Source organism: Rousettus aegyptiacus, unplaced genomic scaffold (assembly GCF_014176215.1).
Source record: "Rousettus aegyptiacus isolate mRouAeg1 unplaced genomic scaffold, mRouAeg1.p scaffold_m13_p_10, whole genome shotgun sequence".
Taxonomy (NCBI): domain Eukaryota; kingdom Metazoa; phylum Chordata; class Mammalia; order Chiroptera; family Pteropodidae; genus Rousettus; species Rousettus aegyptiacus.
The window spans coordinates 1,993,835-2,011,889 of NW_023416285.1; the positions used below are offsets into that span (position 1 = coordinate 1,993,835).

At 62.3% G+C, this 18,055-nt stretch overlaps 1 protein-coding gene and 1 pseudogene across 3 annotated transcripts in view; both read left to right on the forward strand.

The window, feature by feature from the left end:
* Nucleotides 1–3: 3 nt before the first annotated feature.
* Nucleotides 4–18,055, forward strand: part of ACOX3 (acyl-CoA oxidase 3, pristanoyl) — a 32,874-nt gene continuing 14,822 nt past the window's right edge. The window contains exons 1-9 of one of the 3 annotated variants that reach the window (XM_016127135.2): nt 4–258; nt 4,316–4,472; nt 4,861–5,094; nt 5,846–5,920; nt 6,401–6,490; nt 6,983–7,126; nt 11,067–11,155; nt 14,588–14,684; nt 16,413–16,595. In XM_016127135.2, the coding sequence (XP_015982621.2) occupies nt 4,329–4,472; nt 4,861–5,094; nt 5,846–5,920; nt 6,401–6,490; nt 6,983–7,126; nt 11,067–11,155; nt 14,588–14,684; nt 16,413–16,595 (1,056 nt within the window). In that variant the 5' untranslated portion in view covers nt 4–258; nt 4,316–4,328. Of the gene's footprint in view, nt 259–4,297; nt 4,473–4,860; nt 5,095–5,845; nt 5,921–6,400; nt 6,491–6,982; nt 7,127–11,066; nt 11,156–14,587; nt 14,685–16,412; nt 16,596–18,055 lie in introns of those variants that run through there. The other 2 variants (XR_001594711.2, XM_016127134.2) reach the window with 2 other exon arrangements.
* LOC118609174 lies at nt 9,853–9,971 on the forward strand (annotated as a pseudogene).

The following is an 18,055-nucleotide window of genomic DNA, read 5'->3' on the forward strand; positions in this document are numbered from 1 at the left end:
AGGACCGCCTTCCCGCCCGCGCTTGCGCGTTTTGGTTCCCTCGCAGGAGTCCGCTGCGGAATTGTCGGCTGCGGCGTTTAACTCTCGTCTTACTCCCCGAGAACCCGTTCCAGCCGCCTGGGTGCCTCGCGGTGACACCCGAGCTAGTCTGGAAGAATTCTGGAGGAATCAAATATCCCGACGTCTGACATCTGACTGTCTCCAGCTGACTGGTCAGAGGCGCCCAAGTTTGTGAACGTTCCGCTTTACGCCTCTTAGGTAAGTTCCCTCTCCGTTATTTTCGTTTTGGGGTGCTTTCTCGTGTGGGAGGGGTACAGGGGCGCGGCTCCTGCGTCTGGGCACAGCCCTGGGGTGTTTCTTAGGACGGGTAAAGGCCAGGTGTCACCTGCGTGTCCCCAGGAGGAACGGGCTAGAGGTTACTATATGGGACAGCACAGCTCTATAGAGACTCACTATAGGCCGGGTCCGTGTCATCGAAGTGCTGGGACCTGGGTGGAGGTGGAGCATGCAGCGGTGGAAGCTTTGGCAGGCAGGCCATATGCGCTCTGAGTGTGCTCAGTGACAGCCTCTCGTGCTGATGGGACATGGGCTCCAGCCCACTCCGGCAGCATCCCTGTCTTTCCCATCGCCTTCCAGGTCCTCAGCTAGAAACGCCCCTAATGCCAGGACTCCGTCAGTATTCAAACCCTTTGGACTGAATGCGCTGGGTTTATAGTTTTAAAAAATTGTTTCATTGACTCGTGCCAGTAACATTTGCCATGAAGATCCACGCTTCAGCTCTTCGTATGTGCATCTCATACAAAATCGTGTTACACAACACAGCACTTTCCCAGCACCAGTCTCAGCTGCCCGTTACCTGTCATTTTGCTATGGGGTGTTCTGGCTGCAGAATTACTGCTTGGCTGTCACCCAGGGGAGCATAGGTCATTGGCTGTGGGAACATAGGTCATTGCCCGTCGGAACATAACATTCTAACAAGCTTTCTGCTTCTGTACCCCCGCTTACACAACCGACTTTTGGTTTGACAGTAAATAGAAAAAGTGATTTTTGTGTTCAGACAGAATGAATAATGGGGTTTATGGCTTAAAAACCCTGTACGTCTACATCGTGGGGCTGCTTAATTTGGGGTCTGCGTACCCCTGGCAGACCCAGCTGGCTGAATAGAGTGTTTCCTATAACTCACTGAGTTCTGGTGGTCTGCGTGTCTGTCGGGCTAGCAGCTGCAGCAGGGGAAGGAGGTTGGCACTGGGTGCTGGCGACCATGGCAGAGCTGTGACTTGGTGCCGAATCATCACGGTCCGTCCCAACCCAGGGACCTGGCAACTCCCTTCCAGCCACTCTTCTGCGAATGCAGGAGCAGCGAGGGAGGTGGCGGTGGTGGGAGGGAAAGGAGAAAGGGGGCAAAGAGAGACAAATGGCCAGAGTTTCGGTGGAAGCCTTAGTGTTAGCAGTGTGTTCAAAAAAGCGCAGTTACCAGTGATGGCCAATAGAGCAAATGACTAAAAATGAGCAGGAAATGGGTGGAATGGGACAGATGTGAAAATGGACAAGAGTGTGTGGGCAGGGACTGATGGCAGAGGTCCACTAGAGGACGTCCAGGTCATTGTCAACCGAGTCACTGAAAGAGTTCTCGTCCTCCCCTGCCGTTGACCCCGGCTCCACCGCAGCCCCTAGGAGCGAGCTAACAAAAGATGTGCAAAAACAAACTTCCTTTCTTTTTCCAAAGTTGTTCCCCTCCGCCTGACTCAGTGGCATCTCCACCCACCCAGGTCCCAGCAAGGAGGAGTGCTCGACCCCTTCCTCGCTCCCTCGCTCCCCACGTGCAATAGCTTCCAATGCCCACACAATTCTACCTAGCACAATCTCTGTCTCATACAGGTCGAGTGGCATCCTGAGGCCTGGGAGGGCACCGAGTGTTGGGTGTTTGTTGCGGACGCGGTTAGGAAGAAGAGTCAGAGTCTGGAAATGCTTTTACTAACGCGGATGAGGGAGAGGGGATGAACGGCAATGCCAGCTCCCCCACCCCTGTCTCCAGGGCTTGTATTCTCTCTCACAAACCTGGCTTTGTTGTTATTATCATTAGTTACTATCGGGTTAGTAATTACGAACTCCAGCCAACTCCCAGATGCAGCCTCCAGGCCACCACCGTGTTATCAGCTATTCTCATCAGCTATTCTCTTTTTCTCATCCTTCTCTCTGGAGCAAGAAGTCCCAGAATGGGTCAGGTGAGTGTGCCCTTCCTGCAGTATGTCCTCGTGTGCGAGTCCACACCTGCTTCTGATGACCTCGTTGCTCCAAGCCCCAGGCCTCCCGCCGGGACTGCAGGCGTTTCTCAGGACAGGTGTTGACGCATTGGCAAGGAAGACCAGAAAGCGGGGCCCAAAGCAAAGCCCTGGCCGGAGCTGGGAATGACAGCCTTAAATCCAATCAGCAGTTCAGGAAAATGAGTAGAGGGGGTGACGAAGTGAGGCCAAAGCTTGTTAGGAGCCGCCGGCCCTGACGTGCTGGGAGCGTGGAGGTGGACAAATGCGAGAAAAGGGAGAAAAGATGGGGGGAAGAGAGAGGGGGAGAGAGAGAGAGAGAGGGGAGGGGGAGAGAGAGAGAGAGAGAGAGAGAGAAGAGAGAGAGAGGAGAGGAGGGAGGGAGAGAGAGAGAGGGGGAAGGGAGAGAGGAGAGGAGAGAGGGAGAGAGAGAGAGAGAGAGGAGAGAGGGAGGGAGAGAGAGAGAGGGGGAGGGAGAGAGACAGAGACAGAGAGACAGAGAGACAGAGAGAGAGGGGGGGGAGGGAGAGGGAGAGAGAGAGGGGGGAGAGAGAGAGAGAGGGGGAGAGAGAGAGAGAGAGAGGGAGAGAGAGAGAGAGAGGGAGAGAGAGGCAGGGCGAGGACGCGAGCGGCCAGCGGGGTGAAGCCGGCTGTCCCAGGCCAGGGGCCGGAATGCCCGGGCGGGGGCGCGGGGGCGACACACACGAGGGCCCGGCAGCACCCCACAGGCGCCCCGGGGACCTGTGCGCACAGTCTGCAGCCACGGAACTGCCGGGCGCAGGGCAGGTCAGGGCCGGCAGCCGGGAGGCGAAGCCGCGGGACCCGGGCTTGTGAGGGCATTAGCGCCGGAGGCCGCGCCCGGGACAGCCGCCGCCCAGCGAGAACGCTCAGGTCTGCATTTCAGTCGCTTCTGCACAGAGAGGACAGTTGGCGGCAGGCGACTGTCGCCGTGCAGTGACGCGGAAGCCGCAGGCCCGTGGCGGCCCAGCACCGCCTGGCACGGCGGGGCCTCCCCGAGGGCCGCGCGTAGGCGGCGCGACTTCGAGCCCGCGGGCCAGACGGGGAGGAAAGTTTCGCCGTGGGCTAGTCGGCGTTCGTGAGAGTTAAGTTTCTATGCACCGTGTGCGCCTGGTAGTGGGGCAGCGTCGGAGGGAGCGGCGTTAACTGAGCACATGCCATCTAGCGCGCGAGACCAGGCTCACTGCGTCCCCGCCGCTCCCCAGGCACACGGGGCGAAGCGGCTTGCTGAGCAAGCCTCTTCGCCCAGCTCAGGGCTCCGACGGCGGGGCACGACACGGCACGGTCTGGCTTCAGAGCCCTTCCTGGCGCCAGCTGCCTTGCCGTGACGTTGGCGACCACGGGTGGCAGGTGCGGGGCCACGGGGGACTTACCGGCTGCTTAGGATCATGAGATTCGGGGTTGGATGTGCCCGGTAACAGCTGCACATGACCTTGGGCGACTGAGTTCACTCCAATAGGCCCCGGTTTCGTCATCGGGAGATGAGGCCCGTGCACGCTCGGAGGTGCACCCAGCAGGAGCACAGAGGAACGAGGGCGCGGCAGGCACTGCGAGGCGCAGCGGGGGGCTCGGCGACTAACGGCTCATGGGGCACGAGGGGGAGGGGAACTCCAGGATGACACCCAGGCGTGTAGCTCCAGGGGAAACCGGCCTACCGGGAGGACGGGCTGGGCCGGGGGTCAGGCGAGTCGGGTCCAAGGCCTTCTGGAGCGGAAGGGCAGGGGCCCGCAGCCAACCGGCCGGCGAGCACGGCTCGGGCGAAGCCCACCTCCGGCCGCCTGCAGGCCCGGCCTGCGGACCTGGCGCTTCACGGCCCTTTGGGCCCTTTGCTCTTGTCCGCCCCCTCCTCTCTGCCGAGGGGCGAGAGCCAGTGGCCTTCTGCTCGGGGAAAGTTGGCGTTAACTCCGAACGTCACCCTCTTTCGCTGGCCCTTTGGAGTCACACTTACTCGGAACGCACGGCGCCTGCGACGTGGTTGGCGATGGCGTGAACAGAGAGACTGAGATGCGTTGGCTTGGGTTGTGTGTTCGGTGCAGGTCGACATCAGCAATGGAACCCCCTTCGGAAGGAGGCACAGACGCACTGTTCCCGGCTGTCCCCCGGGGACCCCTGGACGCCTGGCGCACCCGCGCGTCCTTCGGCTGGAAGGAGCTGGCACTGTTCTGGGAAGGGGAGGACGTGCTGCGCCTGAAGGTGAGGCCGGGCTGACCCACGGCAGGGTCTGGGCAAAGACGGGGCTCTGTGCCCTTGGCCCCCCAAGGCCTCCTGGGCCTCGTCTTGGCCTCTGTCGGGGGCGGCTGGTTCTGGGCCCGATGCAGGCCTGTCTCCTCTCTGCGCCCCAGGATGGCGAAGCCTCTGGGGTTTGCCTGGGAACCCGGGGATGAGCACAGCCTGCCGAAGCTCGCGGAGCCGCAGGCCCCTCTGCTTTCAGCTCGGGACCGTCACCCCCTTCCTGGGTTTCTGGGTTAGACTGTGTGTTCAGCGTAGCCAGCATCCTTGAGAAAACCGGTCTGAGGAGGAGCGTACTGGGGTTCCGTGCCGTACCCCCAAGTCAGCCGTTCCCGGTCTCCTGCATTTCCAGAAAACCATCTTCTCGACTTTGGAGAACGACCCCCTCTTTGCCTCGTCCCGGGAAGGCGACCTCCCCAGGGAGAAGTACCAGGAACTGAGCTTCCTGCGCCTCAAGCGGGTCCTAGAGTATGAGTTCTTGAGTATGGCCCAGATGCTCGAGAGCCCCATCAAGGCCCTGGTGCTGCTAAACTGTCTGGGCATGTACGACTGGTCCCTGGCTACGAAGATGTTTCTGCACTTAGCGGTAAGTGGGTGGTCCGGGACGGGGGCGCAACGCCTGCTTCCACGTTCTCCCCGATGCTCCCAGGCCGCCCCGGGCCAGGGCTGGCGGGGCGAAGGGTGCCAAGCTCAGAGCTCGGTTTGGTGGCGGTTAGTGTTTGCTTGCTTTTAAAGTTGTCTGGGGAGTCACGTGCGTTTGGGGAAATATTCATTTAAGGAGATTTCTAAAAACCGGGTCGGAAACAAAAGCAGATCTTATGGTTTTTGGTGAGAAGTCCAATTTTGTTCACCTGTATGTGCAAATTGGCACACGTGAGTCCTTGATAAATGCAGTGCTATGAAAGTCAGAGAGAGAGAGAGAGACGGAGAGACAGAGAGACAGAAGGGGAAGTGGCCAAAGCAGAGGCCTTTCGTCTCTAGCCCGTGGGTGGAGGTGACCTTGGAGAAGGTGGCCTCAGCCAAACTCACGGCCTGGCCCTTTGTCGTCTGATGGAAAGGTGGGCTCACTTTGCACCGATGCGCCCCCCTTCCCTCCTCTCCTGTCCCCCTGCTCTGTGAACCGCTTGGGACAGGGACCCAGGTCCCCCACTCCCACGAGCTCATGGCAGCTGTGTCCCTGGGTGTGGATGCTCATGTCATGAGCTTCTCAGGGCTGCACCCTTCCCTTCCCGTCTCTGAAATGGTGCGGCGGTCCTGCGGGGGGTGGATGTCAAAGAGGACGTGAGCCGCGACACTCATTCACGCCCCCGGGTTACGTGGTGACGTTGTATTTCCAGGTTTTCGGGTCAACGATTTACCTGTCTGGTTCTGAAAGACACCTCAAATACATTCAGAAGATCTATGGTCTGGAAGTAAGTTTAGGTCCATGGTGACTTGCGAGCCCATTGTCTCTTGCTTGTTCTCCTGAGGGGCTTGTGGAAGGGGCAGCCTGTAGACAGGTCCCCAAGGGGTGATGCTTACCTACTTCATGGTGTCCTTAGGCTTCTCACTGAGAAGCGAATGCTGTTCCTGACAGACCTGTGTCTGCCAAATTCCTGGCACTACATGAATCTATCTGAGGCCTTCGTCCCCTTGCTCTGCCTGGGAGCAGTCTGGCCACTCAGTGAGGCCACCAGCAGCCCAGCCCGCCTGACCCGCTGCCCTCACAGGCCGAGCGGCGTGGCGTCCAGCATGGCAGGGTGACGCGGTGCCGGCCCTGCCGGCTAGGCGGGAGGAGGGTGGGGCTCTAAGCTGTGCCTCCAGGCTGCGAGCCCACGGGGCAGGGCTGGCGGCCCCTCCAGGACGGAGGAAGAGCCTTCCTGCCTGACGCCGTCTCCTGCTCCCCCTGTTAGATTTTTGGATGTTTTGCTCTGACCGAGCTTAGTCACGGGAGCAACACCAAGGCCATCCGGACAACTGCTCACTACGACCCCAGCACCGAGGTAGGCGGCCCCTCCCCGGGGCTCTCTGGGCTCCGAGCAGGCGGCACGTGGTGTTGCCACGAGCGAGAGGAGACACCGACCTCGGGAGGGAAACCTGTCAGCCCTGGAAGTCGCGTTCATTCAGGGTCGATGGGGGACCAGGCTGCAGCAAAACAGAAGTCCCCCTGATGGGGGTGGCCAGGGGCGGCCTCACCGGGAGGTGACATGGCCGGGGGTGTGGCCAGCTTCCAGAAGGCTTTGCGTGTGTGTCATTGTGTGGCGTTTCTTCATCCACGGGAAGGCCGTGCTTTAAGTCATGGGAGCTGGGAAAGTTCTCTGTTTCCAGCAGGGCCGCGGGGTGGGGGAGGGGCGGGGCTGCCCGCAGGCGGGTCCCTCCGGCGGGGTTTTGAACAAAGAATGTGGGACGCGGCAGTGTCCAAACCAGTGTCCAAACCGGAAAGAACTTCTGCAGGAGTTTTGGGCGCCAGTCGTAACTTCCTTCTTCCTGGGCAGGAATTCATCATACATTCTCCGGATTTCGAGGCTGCCAAGTTTTGGGTTGGCAACCTGGGGAAGACGGCTACGCACGCCGTGGTGTTTGCTCAGCTGCACATGCCGGGCGGCCAGTGCCACGGCCTGCACATCTTCATCGTCCAGGTAGGCGCCGTGGCGGGGAGGGCGCAGGCGTCACGCGGGGGGCGTCCGGCGGCGTCGAGGCGTCGGCATTACAGCCAAGGGCGGGGCGGTGCTCGCGGCATCTGGTGAGTGGAGACAGGGATACGGCCAGACCACGACAGTGACCGGGCAGCCCCCGCCGCCCCCAAGCAAGACTCGCCCGGCCCCACATGCCAGGGGCGCCGCGCGGGGAAGCCCTGGGCCGCAGCCGCGTGGTGGAGGGTCGAGACTTTCTGGCGGGGCGGGGGCTCGCGAGGGAGGGCCGCAGCCGCGTGGTGGAGGGTCGAGACTTTCTGGCGGGGCGGGGGGGGGGGGCTCGCGAGGGAGGGCAGCCGTCGCGTCGGCTCCGTCCGACGGAGGTGAAATGCACACAGCGTGCCGCGGCCGCGTTAAAGCGTTCGGTGCTGTGCAGCCGCCTCCTCTTGCTTCGAGCGGTTCCTCTCCAGAAGAACACCCCCGGCCTTGGAGTGGCCGCGCCCTTCTTCCCTCCCCCAGCCCCTGCAGCCACCGCCCACTTCCTGTCCGCGGATTTGCCAGTTAAGAATACGCCCTGCGAAAAGAGCCACACGAGATGTGGCCTTCGTGTCCGGCGTCTTTCACTCGACGCGGTTTTGAAGTTCAGCCAAGTCGTAGCAGGTCGACCAGCATTCCCTCCCCTCTTAGGGCCGAACGACCCATTTTCTGGGTGGGCCACGATTTGTGTGCCCATTCGTCGGCTGATGGACCTTTGGGCTATTCCCACCGTCTGGCCGTTGTGAGTGAGGTCGCTGTGCGCGCGCATGAGCCAGCGTCTGTCTGCGTGCCCGGCTCAGCTCCTTCGGGGTGCGCCCGGGAGAGGGGCTGCCGGGCCGTTCGGCGACTCCGTGTTCTGCTTCCCGAGACACTTCCAGACTCTCGTCGTGCTCCGATCAGCGGCGTGCGAAGGTTCCGGCTTCGTCACATCCTCACCAACGCTGCTGCTACTCTTTCTTTTTAAACCCAAGGGGCATGACGTAGTATCTTGTGGTTTGGATTTGTATTTTCTTAGTAACCAGTAATATTGAACAATTTCAATATTACTGGCTACTAATAGTTGGGCGTTTGTACATCTTCTTTGGAGAAAGGTCTATTCAAGTCCTTTGCCCTATGGGAAAAAACAAAGACAACCCCCCCCCCCCGCACCCCACACAGGAGAAGACAAAGGCTGTTTGCTCAGAACGGGCTGTAGTGAGGGGTCGGCCACCATCACTTGCTTTGGGCAGCGACCCCAAGGCAGACAGAGGGGTGGGGGAGCTTCCTCGTGGAGAAAAGGGGGCTCAGGGGTGCCCTGAAAGGGCCTGGGGACCACGGGAGGCTGGGCAGCCACTGCAAGGGGGCGTCCAGGCAACTGGTCAGGGGAGCAGGCGCGGCTTTCTCCATTGGTCCTGAGCAGGCGGTGGGGACAGACGTTCGGGACGCTGTCGGTTATCGATCCGGTCCTGGCCGGCTGTCCCGGAGGCAGTTGTGCAGCTTGCTGGATCGTCCCTGGGGCAGCAGGCTGACCTCTCGCATGTCCGACTCACGCAGCTTCCTGGGCGAGGCTGCGGGCTGTGGGGGGGAGCTCTCCTCTCACGGGAGGGCGGCCGGGGGGGGGGACCGGGGTGCGGGGGGGAGCTCTCCTCTCACGGGAGGGCGGCCGTGGTCCCTTCGCGTGCGCAGCCCCTCAGGCCGTTTCTTATCTGGCGTGCGTGTGTGCTCCCTGTTGAGTTCTCCAGGTGTTCCGAACGCTAAACCCCATCAGGTCGGCGGTTTGCGAGCACCTCCTCCCAGTCCGTAGCTGTCTTTTCGTTTTTCGATCATGTCCCTTGACGCACAAAGGTTTTATTTCAACGAAGCCCAACCGGTCCGATTTTCTTGGTCGCTCCGCCGTTATTTTTCAACTTCCACGCGAGCTGCTGCCGAGCAGACACACTTCCTGTCCCCGCCTGTCACTTTCGTGAGTGCAGATTCGCACCAGCAAGGAGCTTCTTACAGGAATCGGACCGGAACTCAGCTTCCTTCAGTGTCTCTGGCTCTCAGACCATAGAGCTGCCGTGTCCGAATCTCTTTAAAAGTCCCGCTTGGCGCGCTCGGCGCGTCTGGCCACCCTCTGCCCCGCGGGTGGTTTCCGTGTGCCCGGCGTGCGTCAGGCCGGGGCTCGGGACAGCGCGCGTCCCTGTCCTTGTGGAGTTTGCCATCCGCCGAGAGCAGGTTGAGGCTCGTGGTCACAGAGCTCTTCAGGGAGCCCTGTGGCGTGTGCCATGCGGTGCGAGCGGGCACAGCGCGGGGGGGTTTTTTGTTTTTTTTTGACTTGTTGTGTCTCATCACGTTGACAGCCCCCCCATGTGGTGGGGAATATTACGTGTAAATCGGCACGACTGCATGTTTTCCAGACAGCCATGACATTAATTCTGCTTCCGACTTTAATCTGAGTCCTTTCCTTGATTTGAGAGGTTAAAACGATACTTGCAATGACCACGTTATCATTTATTTCTAGATGAACTGAAAACTTGCCTCAGCAGTATCTTTCTGTTTGATCACTTGAAAATGATTGCCAACATTTAAACTATCTCTTCTCTCCACGTCTGCTTTTTTTTCCTAACTATATTTTTTATTTCAAATGTTAACCTGAATCTTTGCTGAGCCTTACCAAAAGACTTTAGAAAGAAGGAAAGATGGTTCACAGTTCGGCTTCGTTATTATGAAGTTCAGCCCACGGCCACGCTACCCTGAACGCGCCCGATCTCGTCTGATCTCCCAAGCTAAGCAAGGCCGGGCCTGGTTAGTACTTGGATGGGAGACCGCCTAGGAAGACCAGATGTTGTAGGTGTTAAAAAAAAATTTTTTTTTTAAATGTGTATAAAGTTCAATTAAGTTTGACAATTCTTCCAGCGAAATAACAAAACCTAGCAAATTATACAAACAGCTAAATTCCGAACAGTAGTAGTAATTCAGTATTTCTTTTAAGGCAGAATTTCTCAGCTATGACAGTTGGGCTGGATACTTCTCCTGCTGCGGACGGACCGTCCTGTGGGTGTGTAGCGGCACCCCTGGCCTCTGCCTGTAGGACCCCCCAGTTACGACAGTCAGGATGTCTCAGTCGTTGACAGTTGTTCCCCGGAGTGGAGGGCACGGTGGCAGAATCACACCTGGATGCGAATCGCTGCTGTGAAGGTGTTCTAGAATGAAATCCCACCCCCTGAGCACAGAGTCGGGGGCTGTCCGCTCGCTGTCTCTGCACTCCTCCTGACAAGTCTGTCGGAAACTCACTTGGGGGAGCAGAGATTTACAAAGAGAATCTTAAGCTGTTTCTCCCACGGCAGTGTGCACCCAGCCATTGCGTCACCGCGTTAAAATCAGAAAGTCCTCTCTCTGGAGCGCGCACGTGTGTTCGCCGACGTCCTCCGGACGCGAGTGCTGACCAGCTCCCGGGTTGGTCTTCCAGCAGCTGCTGTAAAACAAATTGCTGTAGGCTAAGGCCTTAAAACTCCAGGCGTTATTCTCCCCAGGTCTGGCGGCCAACAGCCCACATCCGGGTGGAGACAGGGCCGCAGTCCTGCTGGAGGCTCTTGGAAGGGTCCTTCCCGCCTCGGGCAGCCTCAGGGTCCCGCCGGAGTCCCTGGGCTGTGGCCACACCCGCCGGGCTCTGCCCCCGTCTCTGCGCGGCCTTTCCTCTCTCCACTCAGACCTGTCCCTTCTAGGACACTTGTCATTACATTTGGGGCCGCCCGGGGGATCCAGGGTGATCTCGTCTCGAGATCCTTCTCTAGCCGCATCCACAAAGACCCCGTCTCCAATGAGGCCACGTTTTTGGAGGACACATTCACCCCCTGCCGCTATGTGGAGGAAGCCCATGGCTCGGTCCCTGGGGGTTTGAACAAAGTTGTTTTGAGTCGCTGTTTGTTGCTTTCTGTGGTTTGTGCAGATTCGGGACCCGAAGACCCTTCTTCCCATGCCAGGGGTGATGGTGGGTGAAATCGGGAAGAAGCTCGGGCAGAACGGCATAGACAATGGGTAAGCGCACACCTGAGCCTCCAGGTCATGGTGCACTCCTGGCGGAGTCAGTCCTCGAGGCCGCTTGTCGCGATCTTGCAGGGCCCCGCGGTACCGTCCCCATGCCCCCGTGCACACCTGTGAGTCAGGTAAGACGCGTCAGGGACGCGGGCCTTCGCCCCACGCTTGAGGGCCGGGTCGTGAAAGGCCCCTAACGTCAGGAGGTGTGAACAGCCCTAGTGCCTAGCAGGTGAATTTGTCCCCAGGCAGGCGGCCGCTCCCAGCTCGGGCATCAGGCCTGTGGCTGCCTGGGACTTCAGCAGCGCCGGGCTGTGACGGGGACTGCCTCCCCCAGGCGAGGTCCCCATCAGCAGCCTCCCGGAGCTGGGCGTCCAGCACGTAGCCCCACTGACGCCGGGGAGGAGGGGCAGCGTGGTGTGGGCTCCGGGGTCGGGGCTGAGAGGCCCGCAGTGGTCTCACTGAGACAGCGTCTGGCGAGCATCAGCAGGGCAGCTGACGGGTGCGCCAGGCCCGCGTGGCCCGGGCTCGAGCATCGCCGTGGGGCAGGCGGGTGGCCTCCCGCGGAGGCGTCCCGTGACACTGCTCCTTCCCGTGGCTGCTCAGTGGCGAGCCAGGGGCACGCTCAGGGACGTGTCCAGGGGCCCCGGGCTCGCAGGCTGGTGCTGGGTGTCCAGCAGGACCCTCTCCCTGCCCCTCGCCCCAGGCCGGGGGAGCGCGTGGCCAGCAGAGGGCGCGCGCGCTTAAGGGGCCGGAGGTCCTGCGTGGCTCTCCCTCAGCCTGCCTGCTGTTCTCTGTCCACTTCGAATATCTTAACAATTAAATAATTTTTTTTCTGAGGTCATTTACCTTGAAAATGTAGGTTAGATTTACTAATTTCACAAGAATTTCTGAGTACGTGGGATGTCTGTCTAGTACTCAGAGGAAAATACAAAATGTGTGGGTCAATTTTAACCAAATAACCGTAAAGGAGAAATAATAAAGACCCTGTGAAGTGAGGTTTTGGCCTCGGAACCTAGGAGGGGGCTGTGGACGGCCTCTCGCATTTGCTGAGGTGAGGTGGGGCCCACGGGCCTTGGGGATCCACCTGGACCATCCAGGAGGGGCCCCCCAGGCACTAGGCAGGCTTGGCCCCCGGCGGGCGGGGGTGGCGGTGGGCGGCCCTGCGGCGAAGGCGGTTCCTGGACCCCGGAGGGAAGCCCGGGGTGGGAGGGCAAGTGCGGCACCCGGGGGCAGGGCCTGCCCCGCCCCCGCCCCCCGCACCGCGCCCACGCCACAGACACGCGTGTCGCACACGTGACACTCCTCACGCCACACACCCCGTGTCTCGCACCCCTGCGCCCTCTGGCGACACCGGGGGTTCCGGCCGGCCTGGAGGCCCGACCGCTTGCAGAGCGGCCCCCGGTGTGCGGCACTCGGGAGAGAACGTGCGAACGTGTTAACTCCTCAGCCACGGTCCCCATGCGGTCACCCCGTGTCAGGGTCCGGCGTGCGACACGGCGACCGGACACCCGTGTGCCTTGCAGAGTGACCCCTGAGAAGCGGCGCCCGCCCGACGCCGTCCGCAGGCCCCGCAGGAGCGAGGGTGCGGGACTTTGCTTTCAGCGAACTCAGGCGGATCCTTTCGCGTGTGTAGACGCGCTCAGGCGCGCCCCACCTCTGAGTGGCAAGAAAAGCGACAGTTTTCCGCCCCCAAGGCCGGCGTGCGGAGGGCGGAATCATGCCGGCGGAAGCACTTCTCTGCTTTCGGGCAAGCCCCTGGGGCACGCGGGGTGTCAGCACCGAGTCTGGCTGTTCTCAGAAACTGGGGTGTCTGGACCCACGCCCTGGTAGGCCTTCCCGGGCCCTGGGGCCAGCCAGAGCCACCCTCCCCCGCCCCGGCCCTGACCGGCGTCCACCCCTGGACAGTGCTGAGGAGCAGCGTGCGGCTGACCCTCCTTCACGCTCGGCAGGGCGGCCTGTGGAGGTTGGCCGCCCGCCCGGACCCCGGCCTGGAAGCCCAGTGCGAGTCCCCGCCACAGATGTGGGCCGGCCCGTGCCCGGCCAGCCCGGCCTCTGCCGGAAGGTGCCGCTCATCTTCCCCCAAGGCCGTCCTGGACTGGGGTTTTGTGGCGCTGACACCAGTGCCCAGAGCGTGAGATCTCAGCTGCCGCTGATTCAGTCCACGGCACTGGTCGCCCCATGACAGTAGTGGGGTTAAGGGCCCGGGAGCTGCCAGCGAGGCACAGGCCGCTGAGTAGGGAGTGGAGACACCGGGTGTCGCTGCAGAATGGGGCCACCCCCTGGTGGTGCTCTGGGGTCACCAGTACTCACCGCAGGCTGGTGGAGAATTGGCGGGCGCGCCTCCTGGTGGAGGTGGCATCGGGAGAGCGGGGTCAGCCGCAGACCGCCCTGCGCAGGCCACGAGGAGCTGGGGCGGCTGGAGCAGCAAGCAGGCTGCGTTTGCTGCGGGGATCGGAGTCCTGGTGGCAGGACAGACTGTCCGTGCAGGGCGGGGCCCTTCCTGCGGGCAGCGTGCAAAGGCCTCGCTCGTGCACGGGGCAGCGTGCAAAGGCCTCGCTCGTGCATGGGGCAGGCTGGGGGGGTGGGAGCTGGGAGGGGCCAGGAGACGCTGTTGCAGCGAGTCAGACCCGGGGCGATCTGAATGCAGACCGGGCCGGAGGGCAGTGCGGGAGCCCTCGGCGCCGTCGCCAGCCTGGGCTCCAGGCGGATCGGGGGCGAGGAAGGTGCCCGGGACCGGGTCGGGCGGCACCGCGGGGAGGCGCCGTGCTGCTCTGTACAGAGCCGCACTCTGGGGTTCAGGAAGAGAGCAGGGTGCGCCGTGAGGCGGGCTCTCAGCGCGAGGGAGACGGCGTCCGGCACGGCCGGTGTTTAAGGAGGGTTGGTTTTCTGCACGGGTTGCGTGACGCCCCCTGCTTTGCGTGACCTTGTCCCCGGACAGCCCTGGACACGCCTGCGGTCTGACCCGCCGCGAGGCGCGTCCGGCCTGCTCCCCTCCCCGCGTGTGGCCCGCGTCTCGGGAGCCCGCCGGGAGCCCTGAGACCCAAGCCCCAGCGGCGCGAGGGCCCGGCCTCCGAAATGAGCGACGCGGCTGTTTTGTTCTGCAAGGAACCCCATGACGACGCACCCACTTTTCTTAACCTACTTTTCTGGATAGAAGAATTTGTCGGAGTTCCCTGTCCACTGGGGTCTTCACGCTCTGTCTCCTTGTCTGGGGGATTCTGTCAGCTTTCAAGCTGCCCTTTCGTCTGCCTGAGCTCAGGGGGAGGGGACGAGCCTGGGATGAGCCTGGGGCCGAGCCAGGGCCGAGCCAGGGCCGGAGCCAGGGCCGAGCCGGGGCCGAGCCGGGGCCGAGCCGGGGCCGAGCCGGGGCCGAGCCGGGGCCGAGCCAGGGCCGGCGCCCAGTTTAACCCAAGGCCCCGCACATCCCCGCAGGTTCGCCATGTTCCACCAGGTCAGGATTCCTCGCCAGAACCTCCTGAACCGGCTCGGAGACGTCACCCCCGAGGGCACCTATGTCTCCTCCTTCAAGGTACAGGCACCTCTGGCGGGGAGTGTCTCTGTGCCCACAGGAGGGGGCCGGAGGGGCCAGCTTGGCCGTAGGTCTGTCTGGGTGTGGGTTCCAGTGCCCCCAACAAGGAGGGGTCGCTCGGGTTGACCGTGCCCCTGGGGAGGACAGATGCTGGCCACCGGCTGCCCGCAGGCCTCCTCTGCCCTGACCTCCCTGCCAGCCTCCGGGATCAGTTAGGGAGGCCACCCCCGTCGGTGCTGATCCCCGCAGCACGCTCAAAGGTGCAAGGTTGCCTGGTGGACCGTCCACAAGTGGGGTGGCAGTGTTCTCTGGGGTCCGGGGCTCCCTGCCCCCTAAATTCATCGAGTGGCAGACACACAGGGGTGTGGCCCTGGGCCCTTTCCAGACAGGTCCCACGTCAGGGAGCTGACCCCCTGAGCGGGCTCGAGCTCGCAGCTGGGGCGACCGTGTCCGGGGCCCCAGCGCTCCGAGAGGCCCGCCCGGCAGTGGGGCTCACGGGGTCCGAGACGGCACGGCCAGTGCACGCGGGGACGGCGACGGCGGCGTGGAGCCAGACGTCGCCGAGACGCCGGGGGGCGTGGAAGCGGAATGGAAACGGAGCTGGGGGACGAAGATTGACAGGGAAATAAAAAGCCAGAGGAAGAACTCGGCGGACGTGGGGAGCGGGGTGGGCATGGGAGCCGGAGCCTGGAAAGGCCCAGGGGAGGGGCGCCCCCCAGGCGCGGGCGTGAAGAGGGATTCTGGAGGAATGAAGACAGTGAGTGTCTAGATCGAAGGGAGGGGGGAAGCCGTGAGGAGCCGGGGGGGGGGGGCACGGGCCCCCAGACACCCTGGAGAGTGCCGAGCAGCCTGGAGGATTCTGAAAGTCGTCCAGAGGGTGTGGACCCGACACCAGCGGATGAAACTCAGTCCCCCTCAGAGTTCTCCAGGGAAACGCTGAATGCGAGAAGACAGAGAAATGGCATTTCACACCTCGGAGGAAGAGGACCCTAGACACACTTCGTTAAATGCAATTGGACTGTGATTTGCGTGTGAGAATGTAACAGGTGTTTGCCAGCATGCTGCAGGGACATCATTTTGGAAGAAAAGCCCAAAGCATAAGGGAAACGAGCCGAGGAGAGGCAGCGGGCAGGGGGCCGGGCGGGCCAGGAGGCTGTGTGTGGGGCATGCCCACGTTGCCACGCCGCCACCGCCGACAGGCCCGTGGCCTGCTGGTGTGCGGCAGCTCCTAGCCGACGACGGGAAGTGGGTGCCCGCGAGGTGTGACCCGTTTTAAAAAATGCAGACAGACGCCACATCCCTTAAAATGGTTGTGTTTGTTGGGGGTAGAGAGATGCTGGGGTCAGGGTGGGGGTCAAAGGGAGGCATTTTATAAACAGAACGTGGGTACAGGAGTGTCGGTCCGACCCGTCCCCCGCCAGCGGCTCTGAGGCAGGCCTGTCCAGCCTCAGTGAGGTTGACAGCGGCGCCTCCTGGTGGGCACTGGCCCGCCTGCCTGGGGCCCCCTTCCTCGTGGAGCCGAGTGTCCCCCGGGCCCCCCCACCCTCTCCCATCGCGATTCACTGATGACACCTGTTCCCAGGCCCTTCTGCGCCTGGGGAGGGGGTGTCGGGGCCCTGCGGCGGATGCTGCCCAGCGTCCAGGATGCACAGGTGCCCATCCGCCTTCACCCCGCTCCCCGTCGCGCCCCGAGGCGTTCCTGCCGAGCTCCTTGCTTTTCTCCCGCAGGACGCCAGGCAGCGCTTCGGGATGTCTCTGAGGAGCTTGTCCGGGGGCCGGGTCTTTATCATGACCATGTCCGCCGTTAACCTGAAGCTGGCCGTGTCCATAGCCATCCGCTTCTCGGCCACGCGGCGTCAGTTCGGGCCTGAGGACGGGGAGGAGGTGCCGGTCCTGGAGTTCCCGATGCAGGTGGGCTTCCCGGGCACGCCCCGCCCCCTTTCTCACACGTGTCCATGAACCTGTTGCTTCCGGTAGCTGCATTTGTTTATTGATCAAACCTCTTTAGGCAGTTAACAGAGCAGCTTTGGGAGCTGTCAGGGTGGTTTCAGGGCGCGGGGTGTCGGGTGGCGAGGCTGTCCGCAGACCATCTCTAACTGAGAGGCATCTGCACCACTCCCCGCAGTGAGGAGCCAGGAGTTGTTCTGGAGGACTCTGGGGAGACAGGTGCACACACTTGTTCCTTACCTGGGAAGGCTCTGCAGGCTTCAGCCAGTGGCCTTGCACGTCCAAGGCCGTATTCTGGCTGGCCCAGCCCAAGAAATGGCCTCAGGGAAGTAGACAGCAGCCCTGATCGCTGTGCCGTTGGCTGTTGAGAGCCGCAGAAGGGTCACTTGTCCCGCAGGTCCTCAGAGGTGGGACAGGCCAGGCCACAACCCAGGAATGGTGATTGTCACCTGGAGAGGGGGACGTGCATTTCATCACGGTGCCCGCCATAGGCACTCTGCGACACCAGCCCCCAGCACACCACACGGGGGTCTCCACCCCAGGGGGGGTTGGAGGCTCTGTGCCCAGCTTACGGGTGGGCGCTGAGAGTCGGGTAGGTGACCTTCATTGGGGAGCGGCAGGTAAAGTTGCCCAGGTCACAGGCCAGCCCTACGCCTGTGCGGAGGTGTGTTTGAGGGAAAGGTCCAGGAAACGTAACAGAACCACAGCCGGCCCTTTTCACACTTCTCTTACTGTGGCTGTGGGCCCGTTTTAGCGAACAAGGGAGAGCAGAGGGTCCCGCTTCGCGCCTGTGTGGCCCGCACTGCCCGCCCCGCCGCCACCATGGCCTCTGCGAGGTCGCCGTGCGTGCGGCTGCCAGGGCACCGGTGTGGCTCGGCCGTTAAGAGCCCGCTGGCCTTACGGGGCTTGGGCTTCCAACCCCAAGTCCAGCCCTGCGCCCTCTGCGCTCCGGCTTCCACATGGGTGAGTCGGGGCTGACGACGACGGCCGTCTCAGGACGGTCGTGAGGGTTCCGCGTGTCCGTCCGCGAGGAGCGGCTGGCATCAGGCACTGGGCAGCAGGGGCGGCAGGCGACGAGGGGGCCCGGTCGTCAGGTTTTCAGCCTCCCCCAGCTCCCTACTTCCCATGTGCACTGCAGGTGTGCACAGGTGGGTGGACAGGCTCCTGCCTCTGAACTCCTAACGTTCTGCGAGCCTCAGTTTCCCCATCTGGCTCAGGGGTGAGTGCTTCATCCCTTGTAGGCGCACAAAGCACCAGCTGCCGGCCGGTCAGTCCCACGCTCCGGCCATGACAGGCGCCCTCCCGGGTTCCCTGGTGGACCTGTGCCGGCCGGTCCTCACTCCGCGAGGCGGCACCGAGAGGCCACGTGCCGGGACCGGAGTGAAGGACCCCGCGCCTCCGCGTGCGGCTGCCGGGGTCGGGGC